The sequence below is a fragment of the Pleurodeles waltl genome, chromosome 6 (genome assembly GCF_031143425.1).
Source record: "Pleurodeles waltl isolate 20211129_DDA chromosome 6, aPleWal1.hap1.20221129, whole genome shotgun sequence".
Taxonomy (NCBI): Eukaryota; Metazoa; Chordata; class Amphibia; order Caudata; family Salamandridae; genus Pleurodeles; species Pleurodeles waltl.
The window spans coordinates 7730875-7750744 of record NC_090445.1 but is presented as its reverse complement, the minus strand read 5'-3'; the positions used below and the strand labels follow the sequence as shown (position 1 = coordinate 7750744).

Here is a 19870-nt window from a genome sequence, read left to right as displayed (position 1 = left end):
CAAGGTGTGCCCCACGGAATCACAAGCATGTCAAATATGCACAGCATGGACTCATTAAAAGCCCTGATCTGCTGCAACGTAGCCAACAGACATGGTAATTCAGGGTACATCGCACCCAGATTCAGAATCTGCTCTTCAGCAGTTCAAGAGTGAGACAGAGCGGCACACCGAGTGGCAGAAAGGGGTTGATTCTCACTTGGACAGCTTGTACATTTTCTTCAACCTACCAACAAGGATCTGCTGTGGGAATGCCTTTGCAAGCGGGACGGGACCTTCCTTTAGACTTTAACCCCTTAGTGCACATTGTCTGTCGAAGTGCGGCCACCTGGAGGTTCGCACTGAGGTCCTGTACGGCTTTCAGATTCATCTGGGTGCGGTCAGTGCAGGCATTGGAGTTCTGTTCCTACCACAGACATACCCTCGTGCAGGTCTATCTAAGTCCCTGCAAGGTTTAAACCCTGTTGTGTGGGAGAGGGACATAGTTCCCTTTTACACTGGTAAAAAAATATATATACATGTATGGAAAATCTAAAAAACGAGGCAGTGGAATGCTCTGGATCTGCACCTGAGGAGCAAAAGGAAGGAGCAGAAACAAAGGAACTGACATCAACGTGCTTGCGTGGCGCCTGTATGTAGCTCCCCTCGTCAGTTATGGAGAGGAACGATGTCAGTGTGGAGCCGCACAAGGCCATCTACCGGCGCAGGAGTGCTGTGTTCCAGTTTCCAGATCTAGTCTGATGCCTGAGGGAATATTCACAGGGTGAGGAATCTGCGGTTAGAAGTATCCATGAGAAAGGTTTTTAGTACGATACTTCATGACTGGTCGTAGCTTTATTTTTCATTAGAGGGATTAATTAAACATTCCAGAATAGCCCTCTTTCTCTGACATTCGCTTAATTCTAACTTGGCTGCAAGTACCAAAACAAAAGTATTTTTCTTAGGAATAAATATTTTTCAGATTTGTTACAAAATAATATACAATCTGGGATGCTGTACACGGGGGAGTTATCACAGTAAGTATGAATACTAATAAGGATCCCTTATCAGAGAATGTTTTTCTGGAGTTCAGCTGTCCATCTTTTTTTCAATTTTTTCATAAGCAGGATGCAGCAGGTGATGTGACACATGAAACATGTAGTGATCCTTCACGTTCTGTGGAAGATGCTTTTAACCATTATGCTCTCAATGCCACACACAAGTAATGCTCACTCGCTCAGTACCAGCTCTGACATCTATTGTAACAGGCAGAAAGCTTCTATCAACATTGTCAGACTCCTTGTTTTATTTGACTATTTCTGTTATCCAAACAGTCTAACAGTCCGACCATAGGGCCCTACTTCGGACATCACTCACACTGTGGCACTTTCATCAGTGAACTTCACATTCTTCTAAAGGACTGTGGCGCACAGAAACAGCCTCTAACACAAATACCAGTTACCCTAAACATATGACTCAGGGGTGTCCAAGGTTACTGTACAAGCCAGTCAGGCCACTGCTTGTTCATTTACTTTAAGCACTAGCCACAAAACCTCTGTATATTCCGAGCCATCACTTCTTGTAGAATCCTGCAGCTGTATGGGCACCCTCTGCACCCTGTTCTAGAGTGCCCACTTCACCCCAAGTCATCACAGACCGGTTGCCTTTTAACCCACAAATCACTGCCATCAAATGCATCACAGCAGTGACTACATCACCCAAAACGCTAACGTCATATAAAAGGCCACAGCTAGAATATGTCTGTAATGACATGGAGGTGGTCATCCCACCCACTGTCCACTTCTAGTCAGACTCCCCTAACTTAGTGAAAATGCCACACGACCCTTGTCCGTTCACACAACACAATATCCAGCAGCCTAGTATTCCAAACAGCCTCTGTCCAGTGTTACACCTTGAGTCCTGGCCCTTAATTTCCCCCTACACTGTACAGCCTATGTCAAGTCCGAATGACAGGCTCATGAAGCCCGTCAGCACACGCCCCACTGAGCCCACCCACTCCACAGCTGTCGTAGCCCCTCATGTTACCTGTCTAGTCTTACAGGCACCACACGGGCTCAGTCCTCAGTTAATCGAACTAGTGCAGACTTCCAGCCCCCTGCACTACACAGTCTCTATTTACTCCTACTGATAAAATTCTGCAGCCCATCAAGCCATTACACTCCCAGGCTCCGGCAGCCCCTCATGTCCCCATCTACTCTCACCCACAGAAATTACACAGGCTCCATCTAAAACCATCCACAGACATGTAGTAACAGCTCCAAACCATATATTTGTAACTCGCTAGGACATCCTCTCACCTGCTCAGAAAGCTGTTGCACCCTCGCCTGCCAGATGCCACCCTCCTCTTTCAGTTTTTCCACATACTGATCCCTCTCAGCGCGAAGAAGATGCAGAGATTCCGAGAGCTGTTTGGGAACAAACAGAAACCATTACACATAATCTTGCCATGCAGGGAGATACCAGGGTGACGGCTGGATCACACCACTGTTTTGTCCAACCCAAGCAAAAGCTCTGATTGAGTCAAAGTTCACCGAGCATTTAAAGAAAGGCTAACAGAGTGACATATGAGCACCACTATTAGCCAAACCATATGGTAAAGAAAGAATTCCAGAACTCTGAGGTCAGGTCAGGAGCTTTGAGAGACTAGGCATTCCTCAAAGTCCTGTGTCTGCTCGTAGAAAACATGCAGGTGAGACTTTATGGCTGGGTGTGCTCCTGAGGTGCAGGTTGTGTCCCTTTAGCTTTCAAGTTGGCATAGGTCATCTGCGACACTTTCAGCCAGGGATGCCTTTTTACCCAAGAGCACCTGGCATGCCACAAATAGTAGACCCATACCCATTATGAGAATCCAAATCGACAAGTCCTAGTCCACAATGGCAAGTCTCCTTGAATGTCAGCAGTGGATTAAAAAGCCACAAAGAGAACTACATTTTTATTGGTGTGCGTGTTCTTTCAATGCATGCTGGGAATCCTTTAGTGGATGTGGATGTGCTTGTTACTGACTACTCTCAAAGCAGTGTGCACATACAATCAGCACTGTGTCTGTTCCCGCTGTGCATGCTGGGAAGCATTTACATCTGTGCTCGTTACTGACTCTCTTCCATGATGTGTCTACAGTGTGTGATAGAATTTTTTTCAATCATCATGCTCCCGTCATGCATGCAGTGGGTCACTTTTACAAGAATCCCTGTAATGACACGTGTGTTCCTGTAGTCCATGATAAGATGTTCCTGTCATGCATGCAGAGGGTCACTTTAGAGAGGTGCCTGCGTCTACGCTGCATGCTCAGATCCCTATAGTGGTATACTGCTTCCCAGTGTATGTAGAGAGCCCCTGTGATGATGCATGTGTTCCTGTAGTGCGTGATAAGATGTTCCCCCGTCATGCATGCAGTGGGTCACTTTTACACAGTGCCTGCGTCTACGTTGCATGCTCAGATCCCTTTAGTGGTATACTGCTTCCCAATGTATGAAGAGAGACCCTGTGATGATGTGTGTGTTCCTGTAGTGCGTGATAAGATGCTCCCATCATCCATGCAGTGGGTCACTGTTACACCGTGCTTGCGTCGACGCTGCATGCTCAGATCCCTTTAGTGGTATACTGCTTCCCAATGTATGAAGAGAGTCCCTGTGATGATGCGTGTGTTCCTGAAGTGCATGATAAGACGCTCCCATCATGCATTCAGTGGGCCACTTTTGAGAGGTTCCTGCATCTACACTGCATGCTCAGATCCCTTTTGTGGTATACTGCTTCCCAATGTATTAAGAGAGTCCCTGTGACGATGCGTGTGTTCCTGTAGTGCGTGATAAGATGGTCCTGTCATGCATGCAGTAGGTACATTTTACACGGTGCCTGTGTCTACGCTGCAGACTCAGATTCCTTTTGTGGTATACTGCTTCCCAATGTATGAAGAGAGTCCCTGTGACGATGCGTGTGTTCCTGTAGTGCGTGATAAGATGCTCCCATCATCCATGCAGTGTGTGACTTTTACACAGTGCTTGCGTCGACGCTGCATGCTTTTGCTGAGATGCCTGTGTAGAGTGTGTTGCCGTAGTCCAGACTACTGCTGACGAGGGCCTGGGTAACCATTTTTCTGGTTTCCGTCGGGATCCATTTGTAGATTCTGCGGAGCATACAGAGGGTGTTGTAGCAGCAGGAGGAAACTGCGTTGACCTGCTTGGACATGGTGAGGGCGGAGTCGAGGACGAAGCCCAGGTTGCATGCGTGGTTGGTTGGTGTTGGAGGGGGTCCCAGCGCAGTGGGCCACCAGGAGTCGTCCCAGGCTGAGGGGGTTCGTCCGAGGAGGAGGACCTCCGTTTTGTCGGAGTTCCACTTCAGGCGGCTTTTCCCCATCCATTTGGCGATGGACTTCATTCCCTCGTGGAGGTTAGCTTTGGCGGTGTGTGGGTCTTTGGTGAGGGAGAGGATGAGCTGGGTGTTGTCGGCGTAGGAGAGAATGTTGAGGTTGTGCTGACGGGCCAGCTGTGCGAGGGGGGCCATGTAGACGTTGAACAGCGTCGGGCTGAGGGATGAGCCTTCGGGTACGCCGCAGATGATGTTGGTGGCTTCGGAGTGGAAGGGAGGGAGTTGGACTCTCTGGGTTCTGCCGGAGAGGAAAGAGGAGATCCAGTTGAGGGCTTTCTCTTGTATTCCGGCTTCGTGGAGGCGAGTTAGTAGGGTGTGGTGGCAGACCGTTTCGAAAGCTGCGGAGAGATCCAGGAGGATGAGGGCTGATGTTTCGCCGTTGTCCATTTGCTGTCTGATGTCGCCTGTGGCGGCGAGGAGAGCGGTCTCGGTGCTGTGGTTGCGTCTGAAACCGGATTGGGAGGGGTCCAGGATGTGGTTGTCCTCGAGGTGGTGGGTGAGTTGAGCGTTGATGTGTTGATGTATTAAGAGAGTCCCTGTGACGATGCGTGTGTTCCTGTAGTGCGTGATAAGATGTTCCCGTCATGCATGCAGTAGGTAAATTTTACACGGTGACTGCCTACGCTGTAGACTCAGATTCCTTTTGTGGTATATTGCTTCCCAATGTATGAAGAGAGTCCCTGTGATGATGCGTGTGTTCCTGTAGTGCGTGATAAGATGCTCCCATCATCCATGCAGTGGGTCACTTTTACACAGTGCTTGCGTCGACGCTGCATGCTCAGATCCCTTTTGTGGTATACTGCTTCCCAATGTATGAAGAGAGTCCCTGTGATGATGCGTGTGTTCCTGTAGTGTGTGATAAGATGTTCCGTCATGCATGCGGTGGGTCACTTGTGAGGTGCCTGCATCTACGCTGCATGCTCAGATACGTTTAGTGGTATACTGCTTTTGTACAAAGAGAGTCCCTGTAATGATGCGTGTGATTCTGTAGTGCATGATAAGATGCTCCCATCATACATGCAGTGGGTCACTTTTGACAGGTGCCTGAGTCTACGCTGCATGCTTTGATCCCTTTAGTGGTATACTGCTTCCCAATGTATGAAAGGAGTCCCTGTCATGATGCGTGCGTTCCTGTAGTGCGTGATAAGATTCTTCCGCCATGCATACATTGGGTTACTTTTGAGCGGTGCCTGCATCTATGCCGCATGCTTAGACCCCTTTAGTGATATACTGTTTGCCAGTGTGTGAGGAGAGTCCCTACGATGATGCGTGTGTTCCCTGCAGTGCATACTCTTCACGCACTGCAGGATGCAGACACTTTTGGAGATGTATGTTTTTTCCTACATGCCGGATGCCATTCCTTGGGTGATATAAGTGTCTCTGGTGTACATTACAGCAGCCTGCACTGATGCACCTGATATTACTGAATTCATACCTCTGTTTTTGCAGTACATGCTGCAAACACATACCTGTGTCACTTGCGAAGCCAGGCGTGATTGTTCTTCCAGTGTTTGCTGGAGCTGCTGATTGGCATCCAGGACTCCGGACTGACTAGAAAACTATTTTTAAAATACAGAAGAATTAAAGTAAACAAAGACAGACATACTATGAATTAAGAAATAGTCCATGTCCCAGCACACCTTTGTATTGGGAGGCACATCCAGAAGAGAATTGGGACAAACCGGCAATATAGCATATAAAATTAATTCACAGGCATAATGTAAAATTATTTCTGTCCCTGAACTCTCCCAGAAAAATGAGTAATGAAGGTCCTCTACAATGATCTTTTCTTGATAGAGACTGACTTCTCTCCTTCTCCTTCTCCCTGTGACAGAAAGGGAGCCTCGTAAGCCCCCCCAACACCAAGGGTCTCCAGTGGCTGCCCTGACCTTCACAAACCACAGAGGCCCCCAAACCCACGAGACTGAAGCGTAAACCCACCCCTAACCACCCACAGACTGCAATGAACACCAGACTCAACACCCTACACCCAGACATAATCCTCCAGCCATTCACCACATTCTTTCTATTATCAACCGCACTCTAGGCTGAGAGGAACAGACATTGGGATAGTGTGGAAACAATGACAACCTCCCTAGCCCATCCCCCACCTTCCATGCCCCCTGGCACCACAAAGACGCTGTGCTGTTACTTCATCAAGACAAAGGCAGGGTACCCTTAACAATGAAGGAGACAGACCTGCCTGAGACACAATCTGAACTCTCCTGCTGCCCCTTCCACAGCCAATCACAGACTTGTAATAGGCAACCCGGCATCCTTGAGGCGCCCAAATCTTGATCCAAGTCATCTGAATATCCTGCACGTAAACTGGTCCAGCGCATTCTACAGCAACATGTTCTGCCCCATTTGCAGCCCTGCCTGGCCCGCTTTAAGGAACATTCAGCAAACCACAAGCATACAGTCTCACTCTAAACCTATCAGGACTTTTTCATAGCCCACGATAACCAACTAATTAGCAGGTTGGAATGAGAGCGAGGTCACCTCGCCATCATCACACCATCCTTACCCAACTGTAAAACTGACTCGCCCGCCCTACACATTTGGATCTATATGCTGAAGAGGTGGCTCTTCTTCCGATGAATGGTGACCTCTGCAAACCCTGCAAAGTTGAGGTCTATGGCACTTTAAACGTGACCACCCTAGAGGCTACGCCTATCCCAACCACTGTAGACCTGCTGCTCGGAGTCATGTAAGACTTACCTGTGGGCCATTAGAAGCAGAACTTATAACCATCAGGAAGAAGAGGGAACAGCCAGGAAGCAATACCTATACCACCAGGGACTCATGCAAGACACGTTCATGGGGCTGTAGAGGTAACCCGCAGGAGACAGTCTATCCCACCCACACCTGCTGCTCTGTGAGCCACATGGGCCAAATATCTGTAGCCTGTGAGTGCCAGGAGGGAACGCCCATTCTAGCCACAGTTGACTTACTGCTCTCTGACACATGTAGGACCAAAATCCATCTGTCTTTACAGAGAGGACAGATATCCGTGGGCCATAAGAGGTAAAAGTCAGAAGGCAATGCCTACCCCAACCTTAGCAGGCCTGCTGCTCTGAAAGCCACATAGAACACATATCTGTGGGCCTGGACAGGTGACCGCCAAGAGGAACGCCTACTCCAATCATAGCAGATCTGCAATTCATGTGGGACTCATATCCATGTGTCTGTAAAGGTAGGGCAGTTATCGGTAAGCAGGCAGAGATAACCCGCTTGAGCAATGTCCAGCCCAACTGCTGACCACCTGCTGCTCCTTGTGACCTGTAGGACAGAGATTCGAGCGACTATCCTGGTGACCTTTACAAAGCTGCTTAAACCGCAAGAATCACTGACCTGCTGCACCACAAGTTCGGCCATTTCCAGTTTCTTGTGCAGATCCTGAATGTCCAGTTTCTGTGCCCCATTTTCAGACGCCACTGCACTGAGTTTTTCTGATAGCTCAGAGTTTTGCTGTTTTAGCTCCTCGCTACTTTTCCTAAAAGACAAAATGAAAGTTTTTCATACAAACTGCAGCTGACTCCCTTTATAGCCCACCAGCTGCACCAGTCACACCTGCTGCACCTCGCTGCCTCTACCTCGCCTCTCCTCATACGTCCGTGGCTACTCTCTTCAGTAACATGCTGCTCCGAGCTGCCTCTACCTCGCCTCTCCTCATACATCCGTGGCTACTCTCTTCAGTAACATGCTGCTCCTCGCTGACCCTACCTCGCCTCTCCTCATACGTCCCTGGCTACTCTCTTCAGTAACATGCTGCTCCTCGCTGCCTCTACTTCGCCTCTCCTCAAACGTCCCTGCCTACTCTCTTCAGTAACATGCTGCTCCTCGCTGCCCCTACCTCGCCTCTCCTCATACATCCCTGGCTACTCTCTTCAGTAACATGCTGCTCCTAGCTGCCTATACCTCGCCTCCCCTCATACGTCCCTGGCTACTCTCTTCAGTAACATGCTGCTCCTCGCTGCCTCTACCTCGCCTCTCCTCATACGTCCCTGGCTACTCTCTTCAGTAACATGCTGCTCCTCGCTGACCCTACCTCGCCTCTCCTCATACGTCCCTGGCTACTCTCTTCAGTAACATGCTGCTCCTCGCTGACCCTACCTCGCCGCTCCTCAAACGTCCCTGGCTACTCTCTTCAGTAACATGCTGCTCCTCGCTGCCCCTACCTCGCCTCTCCTCATACGTCTGTGGCTACTCTCTTCAGTAACATGCTGCTCCTCGCTGCCCCTACCTCGCCTCTCCTCATACGTCCGTGGCTACTCTTCAGTAACATGCTGCTCCTCGCTGCCCCTACCTCGCCTCTCCTCATACGTCCGTGGCTACTCTCTTTAGTAACATGCTGCTCCTCGCTGCCTATACCTCGCCTCTCCTCATACGGCCGTGGCTACTCTCTTCAGTAACATGCTGCTCCTCGCTGCCCCTACCTCGCCGCATACGTCCCCGGCTACTCTCTTCAGTAACATGCTGCTCCTCGCTGCCTCTACCTCACCTCTCCTCATACATCCCTGGCTACTCTCTTCAGTAACATGCTGCTCCTCGCTGCCCCTACCTCGCCTCTCCTCATACGTCCGTGGCTACTCTCTTCAGTAACATGCAGCTCCTCGCTGCCACTACCTCACCTCTCCTCATACGTCCGTGGCTACTCTCTTCAGTAACATGCTGCTCCTCGCTGCCCCTACCTCGCCTCTCCTCAAACGTCCCCGGCTACTCTCTTCAGTAACATGCTGCTCCTCGCTGCCCCTACCTCGCCTCTCCTCATACGTCCCTGGCTACTCTCTTGAGTAACATGCTGCTCCTCGCTGCCTCTACCTCGCCTCTCCTCATACGTGCGTGGCTACTCTCTTCAGTAACATGCTGCTCCTCGCTGCCCCTACCTCGCCTCTCCTCATACGTCCGTGGCTACTCTCTTCAGTAACATGCTGCTCCTCGCTGCCCCTACCTCGCCTCTCCGCATACGTCCGTGGCTACTCTCTTCAGTAACATGCTGCTCCTCGCTGCCTCTACCTCACCTCATACGTCCCTGGCTAGTCTCTTCAGTAACATGCTGCTCCTCGCTGCCACTACCTCGCCTCTCCTCATACGTCCCTGCCTACTCTCTTCAGTAACATGCTGCTCCTCGCTGCCCCTACCTCGCCTCTCCTCATACGTCCTTGGCTACTCTCTTCAATGTTTATGTTGAAGCCTAGCTTAATTAATGGAACAACTCTAGTGATTGAATCCATAGAGTATGCAGGCCGAGCTCAGAAATACACCAGCAGATCCAGAGTGCTTGCGTAGGAAGAAACTGAACCGCATGTCGGCGGGCACATAAGAGGAATGGGACATGGACATACGTTAAAAAAAAGGCAGCAATTAAAGAACAAATAAACATTTTAAGAGCCTCACTTACGTTTGCTTATACAGATCAAGTCTGAGGCTGTCACGTTCCTTTTCCAATTCTTTATTATTCTGAAAAAGAAAGGGACACTGAAGTTCATCGCATTTAGAGAGCAAAGGGGAGAGCTGAGCTCTACAGGAAAAAGAAAGAGTTAAGATGGGGCAAAGCTGTAGTAATGCTCTACCTTTTCAACAAGCTTCTGCTGCTGCGAGACTGATGCCAGTGTTCGCTCCAGCTCAGTCATCCTTTGCCGCATTGACTGCAACCGGTTGGTGAGCTCTTCAGCTTCTCCTGTGGAAGAGAGATCAGGCACTTAGCAAGTACCAGAATACCGGATAAATCAAGCAGTGGCAGATTAAATTAGTTACTTATCTGTAACTCCAGTTCCAGGCTATAAGTTTGGTGCATTCTGCTTACTTCAACCCCAGGAGACCACCCCCGACATAGCTTTACTCTCCCATGAGCAGCGCACTTTTGTTCACCCCCAGTCTCCATTGATTAACACTGGGCACCGACTCCAAATTTGACCTCTGCACCCGGCCACCCCTGTGGTTCTGTGGGTGCACTCCTGCCACTGATTTGAAGCTTGCCTTGTGTTGCCCTAGAACCCCGAAGACTGGATTTGTAAGTCACGTACTTAAAAATGAAAATGTCACTTACCCAGTGTACATCTGTTCGTGGCATCGGTCGCAGTAGATTCGCATGTTCTGCAATAGCTCGCCATCTGGTGTTGGGCCGGAGTGTTACAAGTTGTTTTTCTTCGAAGAAGTCTTTCGAGTCACGGGACCGAGTGACTCCTCCTTTTGTCTCCATTGCGCATGGGCGTCGACTCCATCTTCGGTTGTTTTTCCCCGCAGAGGGTGAGGTAGGAGTTGAATTGTAGTAATAGTGCCCATGCAATGGAGTGACTAAGTATGCACCTATTTAAGGTTGAGATGATACATATATAAATAATTGAAGGTAACTTCCAAACTGCTACAGGCTCCCGGGGAGGCGGGTGGGCACATGCGAATCTACTGCGACCGATGCCACGAACAGAAGTACACTGGGTAAGTGACATTTTCAGTTCAATGGCATCTGTCGCTGTAGATACGCATGTTCTGCAATAGACTAGTAAGCAGTTATTTCCCCAAAAGCGGTGGATCAGCCTGTAGGAGTGGAAGTAGTCTGAAATAATGTCCTTAATACAGCTTGACCTACTGTGGCTTGTTGTGCGGATAACACGTCTACACAGTAGTGCTTGGTGAATGTGTGAGGCGTAGACCATGTGGCTGCCTTACATATTTCTTGCATTGGGATGTTTCCTAGAAAGGCCATGGTAGCACCTTTCTTTCTGGTTGAGTGTGCCCTTGGTGTAATGGGAAGCTGTCGTTTAGCTTTAAGGTAGCAGATTTGGATGCATTTAACTATCCATCTGGCTATACCTTGTTTTGAAATTGGGTTTCCTGCATGAGGTTTTTGAAATGCAATAAAGAGTTGTTTAGTCTTTCTGATGTTCTTTGTTCTGTCAATGTAATACATTAATGCTCTTTTGACATCTAATGTATGTAGTGCCCTTTCAGCTACGGTATCTGGCTGTGGAAAGAACACTGGAAGTTCCACTGTTTGATTTAGATGGAACGGTGAAATAACCTTTGGCAAAAATTTAGGATTGGTCCTTAGGACGACTTTATTTTTGTGTAGTTGTATAAAAGGTTCCTGTATAGTAAACGCCTGAATCTCGCTTACTCTTCTCAGGGAAGTAATGGCGATGAGAAATGCCACCTTCCAGGTTAGGAACTGTATGTCGCAGGAGTGCATGGGTTCAAAAGGTGGACCCATAAGTCTAGTTAGGACAACATTTAGGTTCCATGAAGGAACAGGTAGTGTTCTTGGTGGTATAATTCTCCTAAGGCCCTCCATGAATGCTTTAATGACTGGTATTTTATATAGGGAAGTTGAATAGGTAGTCTGCAGGTATGCAGATATTGCTGCAAGGTGAATCTTAATGGAAGAGAAAGCTAGGTTAGATTTTTGTAAGTGAAGCAAGTAACCCACTACATGTTCTGGAGTTGTGTGTAATGGTTGTATTTGATTATTATGGCAGTAGCAAACAAACCTCTTCCATTTACTTGCATAGCAGTGCCTGGTGGATGGCCTTCTTGCTTGTTTTATGACTTCCATACATTCTTGGGTAAGTTGTAAGTGTCCGAATTCTAGGATTTCAGGAGCCAGATTGCTAGATTCAGCGATGCTGGATCTGGGTGTCTGATCTGGGCAATTTGATGCAGGGTACCACTGATAGGTCTAGCAGCGTTGTGTACCAGGGTTGCCTTGCCCAAGTTGGTGCTATCAATATGAGTTTGAGTTTGCTTTGACTGAGTTTGTTTACCAGGTAAGGAAGGAGAGGGAGAGGAGGAAAAGCGTAAGCAAATATCCCTGACCAGTTCATCCATAGGGCATTGCCTTGGGATTGTTTGTGTGGGTATCTGGATGCGAAGTTTTGGCATTTTGCGTTCTCCCTTGTCGCAAACAAGTCTATCTGAGGTGTTCCCCAGAGTTTGAAATAAGTGTTCAGTATTTGGGGGTGAATTTCCCATTCGTGGACCTGTTGGTGATCTCGAGAGAGATTGTCTGCGAGTTGATTTTGTATCCCTGGTATAAACTGTGCAATTAGGCGAATTTGGTTGTGAATTGCCCAATGCCAAATTTTTTGTGCTAGCAGGCTTAACTGCGTGGAGTGCGTCCCTCCCTGCTTGTTTAGATAATACATTGTTGTCATGTTGTCTGTTTTGACGAGAATGTATTTGTGAACTATTATTGGTTGGAAAGCTTTTAGTGCTTGAAAAACTGCTAGAAGTTCTAGGTGATTGATATGCAGTTTTGTTTGATGTACGTTCCATTGTCCTTGTATGCTGTGTTGATTGAGGTGTGCTCCCCACCCTGTCATGGAAGCATCTGTTGTTATTACGTATTGTGGCACTGGGTCTTGGAAAGGCCGCCCCTTGTTTAAATTTATGTTGTTCCACCACAGAAGCGAGAGGTAAGTTTGGCGGTCTATTAACACCAGATCTAGAAGGTGACCCTGTGCTTGAGACCACTGTGATGCTAGGCATTGTTGTAAGGGCCTCATGTGCAGTCTTGCGTTTGGGACAATGGCTATGCATGATGACATCATGCCTAGGAGTTGTAATACCATCTTTGCCTGTATCTTTTGTGTTGGATACATGCGTTGTATGATGGTGTTGAAATTTTGAATTCTTTGTGGACTTGGAGTGGCTACTCCTTTTGATGTGTCTATTATGGCTCCCAGGTATTGTTGTACCTTGCGTGGCAGAATTTTGGATTTTGTGAAATTGACGGTGAACCCTAGTTTGAAGAGGGTTTGTATGATATGATTTGTGTGATTTGAGCACTCTATTAACGAATGGGCCTTGATTAGCCAGTCGTCTAGATATGGGAACACATGTATTTGCTGCCTTCTTATGTGTGCTGCGACCACTGCTAGACATTTGGTAAAGACTCTTGGTGCGGTTGTTAATCCGAAAGGCAGTACCTTGAATTGGTAATGTATTCCTTTGAATACAAACCTTAGGTATTTCCTGTGCGATGGGTGTATTGGTATATGGAAATAAGCATCCTTGAGGTCTAAAGTTGCCATGTAGTCGTGCAGTTTTAGCAATGGCAATACTTCTTGTAGTGTGACCATGTGGAAGTGGTCTGATTTGATGAAAGTGTTCACTACTCTGAGGTCTAGGATTGGTCTCAGCGTTTTGTCCTTCTTTGGTATCAGAAAGTACAGTGAGTAAACTCCTGTGTTTATTTGTGTGTTTGGCACTAATTCGATTGCATTCTTTTGCAATAGTGCCTGCACTTCTATCTCCAGGAGATTGGAATGGTGTGTTGTTAAATTTTGTGCTTTTGGTGGTATGTTTGGAGGGAATTGTAGAAATTCTATGCAATAACCATGTTGGATAATTGCTAGAACCCAAGTGTCTGTAGTGATTTCCTCCCATGCTTTGTAATAATGACCTATTCTTCCCCCCACTGGTGTTGTGTGGAGGGGGTGAGTGACATGTGAGTCATTGTTTAGTAGTAGGGGTTTTGGGGCTTTGAAATCTCCCTCTATTTCTAGGGAATTGCCCTCCTTTATATTGTCCCCGAAAACCTCCTCTATACTGTCCCTGGTAAGTGGACGGTGTTGCTTGTGAGGTGCTGGCTTGTGTGCTTTGACCCCGAAACCCCCCTCGAAAGGGCGTTTTACGGAATGTGCTGTAATTCCCTCTGCTCTGCGGGGAGTAGAGTGCGCCCATGGCTTTGGCAGTGTCTGTATCTTTTTTGAGTTTCTCAATCGCTGTGTCCACTTCTGGACCGAACAGTTCTTTTTCATTAAAAGGCATATTGAGAACTGCTTGTTGAATCTCTGGTTTAAATCCAGACGTTCGGAGCCATGCATGCCTTCTGATAGTTACAGATGTATTAATTGTCCGTGCAGCTGTATCTGCAGCGTCCATGGAGGAACGTATCTGGTTGTTGGAGATGGTCTGTCCCTCCTCAACCACTTGTTTTGCCCTATTTTGGAAGTCTTTGGGCAGATGTTCAATGAGATGTTGCATCTCGTCCCAGTGGGCTCTGTCATAGCGCGCAAGTAGTGCCTGGGAGTTCGCGATGCGCCACTGGTTTGCAGCTTGTGCTGCGACTCTCTTACCAGCTGCATCGAACTTGCGGCTTTCTTTATCTGGGGGTGGTGCATCTCCAGATGTGTGAGTTGGCCCTTTTCCTAGCTGCTCCTACAACAACAGAGTCTGGTGGCAGCTGTGTTGTGATGAAAACCGGGTCCGTAGGAGGCGGCTTATACTTTTTTTCCACCCTTGGTGTGATTGCCCTACTTTTGACCGGGTCCTTAAATATGTCTTTTGCGTGCCGGAGCATACCAGGGAGCATAGGCAGGCTTTGGTAGGAGCTGTGGGTGGAGGAGAGTGTGTTGAACAAGAAATCATCCTCGACCTGTTCTGAGTGGAGGCTTACGTTGTGAAATTGTGCTGCTCTAGCCACCACCTGAGAGTACGCGGTGCTGTCTTCTGGTGGAGATGGTTTTGTAGGGTATGCCTCTGGGCTGTTATCTGACACTGGGGCGTCGTATAGGTCCCATGCGTCCTGATCTTGGTCACCCTGGCTCATGGTGGTGTGAGCTGGGGAGTGTGATGGCGTTTGTGCTGGTGAAACGTTAATCACGGGCGGAGGAGAGGGTGGTGGTGTAACTCTTTTCACCACTTTTGGTTGTGGTGCTTGTTCCGTCTGGAACTCCAACCTTCTCTTTCTCCTAATGGGGGGAAGGGTGCTTATTTTTCCTGTTCCCTGCTGAATGAAGATACGCTTTTGCGTATGGTCCACATCAGTTGCTTGTAGCTCTTCCTCAAACCTATGCTTTTGCATTTGGGAGGTTAGCGAGTGCTCTTCTGTATAAGAGCCTGAAGCTGGGTCGCTTGCAGTTTGTTTCGGCATCGAAACTTTGTCTGCGTGTTTTTTCGGCTCCGAGGTGACTTTTTTCCTTTTCGGGGCCGAAACCTCTCGGCGTCGATCTGTTTCGGTGCCGCTGTCTCGGCGTCGAGACGTGTCCACACCGGCATCTCGGTGTCGAGGCTTGTCTCCAGCACTTTCTCGGTCCCGAGAAGGCTGCGTGCCGGTGTCTCGACCGGGGTCGGACGATCTCGGCACTGTTTGGGCCTTTTTCGGTGCCGACGGTCGGTCACCGAATTTATGGGTCGAGCCATGGCCTGGTGGCAGTGGCGTCCCCTGGGCCTTGTAAATGTTTCTTTGTGTGGTTTTCGACGTCTTACTCACGGTTTGTGTATCGTCGAATCCTTCGGAGTCTGAGTCTTGGATCGAGAAGGTACCTTCCTCTTCTTGTTCCTCGAACTCCCGTTGGGCTGTCGGTGCGGACGCCATTTGAAGTCTTCTGGCTCGACGGTCTCGGAGTGTTTTTCGGGACCGGAACGCACGACAGGCCTCGCAGGTGTCTTCGCTGTGCTCAGGTGACAGGCACAGGTTGCAGACCAAGTGTTGGTCTGTGTAGGGGTATTTATTGTGGCATTTGGGGCAGAAACGGAACGGGGTCCGTTCCATCGGCGTTCTTCAGCACGCGGTCGGGCCGACCAGGCCCCCGACGGAGGATCGAAAAACTACCCCGAAGGGCACCGGAGTTCTTCGATCTTCGATGCGGTGTGGAATCTAAGTACGCCGATCCCGAACGCAACAATACCGACGAAAATCTTCCGAAATTAACTATTTTTTCCGTTCCGAAACTCGGAGCGACAGGAACACGTCCGAACCCGATGGCGGAAAAAAAACAATCGAAGATGGAGTCGACGCCCATGCGCAATGGAGACAAAAGGAGGAGTCACTCGGTCCCGTGACTCGAAAGACTTCTTCGAAGAAAAACAACTTGTAACACTCCGGCCCAACACCAGATGGCGAGCTATTGCAGAACATGCGTATCTACAGCGACAGATGCCATCGAACACTGCATTACTGTTTTGCTCCCAGAGTGCAATTTTTCAGTTCAGAAATGTTAACCTGTTGATTTTTGAAACTACAAAGTATTTATGCTTAAAAGTCTACTTACCTGATTATGAAGTTCTTGGGTTTGAAACATAAAAAGAAATGCTATTTTTCTAAATTGGTCTTGGGTTTATTCTTTGTGTGTGTCTCATGTATTGCCTCTGTGAGTACAACAAATGCTGAGCACTGCCCTCTGATAAGCCTCACTGCTCGCCCACACGACCACAGATGGAGCATTAGCCATGTCTACTTTGGCCTCTCCAGTACCAACTGGGGATCCACTGGACTCTCGGCACAGCGCACTTCAGTTTAGTGCGCCACATAGAGAGCCAGCTCCTTACACCTGACATGCGAAGATGGGCCACCAGCCCAACCTTTGTGTACACTTGAGGGTTCAAGGAGAGCCCAATGGGCAGAACGGCAAACTGAAACAATTCATTGCCCACAACAAATGAGAGGATTAGCCTACAGGATTGCATGAACTGAACATGAAAGTACATGTCTAAGTTTCAATCATACCATCTAGTCACCGTGGTTCAGACGAGATGAAACCTAAGCCAGGGTTAGCATTTCAAATCTGTCTTTTCAAAGTAAACTGCTCAGAACATTGGCCTGTGCAAGATGTCTCTTCTGGGCATCAGAAAATTGTAGGAATAGCACCAACTGCCTCCCCCCTGTGGTATCTTTTCCATTGCCCCCGGGGTTAGTGTTGACTGAGTCTCTGTCAAAAACATAGGCACGTTCTGCAGAAGAGTGGACGCAACAGGAGGAACTAGAGGGAGAGGTTGTCAAAAAGGGAAGGCCGTTGCTTTCACAGACAATCCGCGGTTCCCTGGGCAGGTAAAAATGTATTCTTTCACCCACCAGCTGCAGGTGCACACCTAAGGGGGGGGGGAATCGGAACGGTTTGGTGGGTGTTTAGGCAGGGGCAGAGGAGGACTAGGACTAGCTAGGTTGCTAGTGGCCCTGTTCTCTACACCAACACCACACCCCACGAAGCACAAAACGATCGGAGCTGTTTGCTGTCTCTGGTGGTAAGCCAGGCCTGCGAGTAACTTCCTAACTTCTGAAATTGATGGTGAAACAGGCAGGTCAGAGCCAATGAGTGAAAGGTGTGAGCCATAGCATGAGTAGGCTACCTTTGAAGCACTCTAGAGCAGAATATGTCATGTCCCCACATATTCTAGAGTCAAAGGGAACGCCTATGAGTGATGTCTGTACATCCCTAGTGAAACCCTTGCCGTGAATGCAGGCATGTCAGCCAGGGACTACACTACTGCATGTAGTGTGTCCTACACGGTCTGTGGTGTGCAGACCGACCACCAAAATTTATGTGTCTGCATCCTGTTCATGATGGACCATCTTGGTGAATGTTTTCGGAAACACCTCAGGGAGACTTAGCACGATCTTGTGCACCATATCCTAGAGGGCATGGGTTGTAGCTGCATAGCAGACGGCCATATTCAAAGAGTATTTCACTAAGCTAGTGGAGAAGTGTACATCATTGCCAAGTGCATCAATGTATTTAAATTCTCTATCAGGTGGAGCAGAAGGAAAGGCTTTCAGGTTTACTGTGGTGGCCAAAGCCTGTGCCAGATGACTTTCCGGGGAGGGATACAGAATCAAAAGGATGTGTCACCAGGAGCACGTCTGCCGTGCCTTGCTGTAGAGCGGCTTTACTGGGTGCACCGAGCAGGGCTTTGATCATGCAGAGGACACTGCATTTGTCAGGGCTTCACTGAAAAGCAGCAAAGGCTCCAAAAATGAAGGACTATGTTCTAAAATTCAGGTTTGTATATTAGCCTCCGTTTCTATAGTAGGCAACTGAATCTCTGTATACAGCCACAGCAAACGCAGCACTTTCATCAGAGCAGGGCACTAACTCCATTTCAGGCGAGGTATCATGACCACCTGCATCCTGGTGGCTTCGTAAAGCTCATCATCTGCATAGTCAGAGAAAAGCTGGCGGCCTCTTCCTCTTCATCAGCTTTGTGAAATTCCTGTACCTCTTTGTGGGAATACGCATCAGGGAGCACTCGTTGCATGACTTCAAATTGTGCTTGTACCCGAGAAAACAAAGACAGACATTGTTGGGCTCCGTGATGGACATCTCCTTCCTGAAGGTACAAAGTCTGTAGTTTTTGGGAGAGACATCCCTGGCACACTGTCTTTGAGAGAAAAAATAATAATTGGCAGTCAGTAAGCACAGAAATGTGTTTGAGGAACTCATGATTTGCATCGAAGTACACAGAAAAAAGGAACCGACAGTGGCACGCATGGATGGAGCTTATATATCGGTCCGTACTGCCACTTCCAGATGCAGGACAAAGCCACCGCAGAGTCTGACGGTGCCTACTATTGGCTCATTAGACCATTACTGGAGAAGCTTCCGGATCCAGTCAGGTATATGGGCACATGGGGCGGAGGGAATTAAAAAAGCCATGAATCGTCAATGAAACGTATCAATTAGAAACACATTTTGTTGAGTGAAGAGGGGAGACCAGGCGAGTGTGCATGCAAGCGGAGATGGCCACGAAGGGTACCAGTACATACCTGCACAAAGACCCCACCATGAGTATCCACGTAATGGGAGGAGAACGGTGCAGGTCAGGCTAAAGCCCTGGGGCAATATCCATGGCAAGCATTAGAAGAGGGAGAATGGATAGATCAGCTTCACAGAAAGAGAACTGTTTGCTTCTAACATGAAGTCCTGCAAGCTAACATGACTCATTTGCTCCATCAGGAAATCAGTGAGTAATATCACCAAGTTGATGTAAGCTCCTTATAGGGAGGCGGCGCTCAATCTGGACAAAGTAACGTGAGCACCTGGTGCCAAAAAATAAACATACGTGCTTTTGGAAAATTGCATCACAATACTTTGGTTTGCACAAATTAGAAAGTGAATTTGAAATACCAGATTGTTATTCAAATCCAACAGAAAAAAAAACCCAATACAATATTGACTCAGTAAATGTAACTAGTGCACGGTCTTTCCCTGCCACACTCCAATCTGCGTAACGCAACTCATGGGAGGCCCTGCTCCGGCTCTATCCTGGAATGTTAATAGTCTCCTGGATAAAGTGACGTATATGGCAGTACTTGCCTTCACCCAGCATCACAATCCCAATGTTCTCCTACTTCAGGAGACCAAAATCATGGGGGACTGATGCCCCTCCCAGGAGTTACGATTGGGTCCGTCATGCAAGTTTTACCCGTGGGCCCAAGGGGATGGCCATACTCGTGCGAGGCTCTCTGCACCTTCTTGGGAGATATTTTTAAGTTAATACTGGACCTACCCCATGGGCTGATATTGATTGGAAACTTCAACGACGTCCCTGACCCCATAAAGGATACATCGTGCCCCCCTTCCACTTCCAGACTCACTAACGCACGCCACCTATCGGACTGGCTGACTTTTTTGGGGCTATGCGAGGGCATGGCATACACAACGCCAACAATTCACCAACACTTCAGCGGCACACCACATAAAGCCCAGAATAGATCTTCTCTTTATGCCTGCCCCTGACTGCTGTCGCCTTACCCACATTGAGATTCTCCCACAGGGCATTTCTAATC

The 19870-nt window shown here is 48.4% G+C and overlaps 1 protein-coding gene across 6 annotated transcripts in view; it reads right to left on the bottom strand.

Moving 5' to 3' along the window:
* Nucleotides 1-19870, bottom strand: part of GOLGA2 (golgin A2) — a 236504-nt gene that overhangs the window by 114015 nt on the left and 102619 nt on the right. For all 6 annotated transcript variants that reach the window (XM_069236974.1, XM_069236975.1, XM_069236976.1 and 3 more), the window contains 5 exons: nucleotides 9939-10045; nucleotides 9767-9825; nucleotides 7717-7858; nucleotides 5832-5921; nucleotides 2295-2402 (listed from right to left, as the gene is read on the bottom strand). In XM_069236974.1, coding sequence (XP_069093075.1) covers nucleotides 2295-2402; nucleotides 5832-5921; nucleotides 7717-7858; nucleotides 9767-9825; nucleotides 9939-10045 — 506 coding nt within the window. The remainder of the gene's footprint in view (nucleotides 1-2294; nucleotides 2403-5831; nucleotides 5922-7716; nucleotides 7859-9766; nucleotides 9826-9938; nucleotides 10046-19870) is intronic.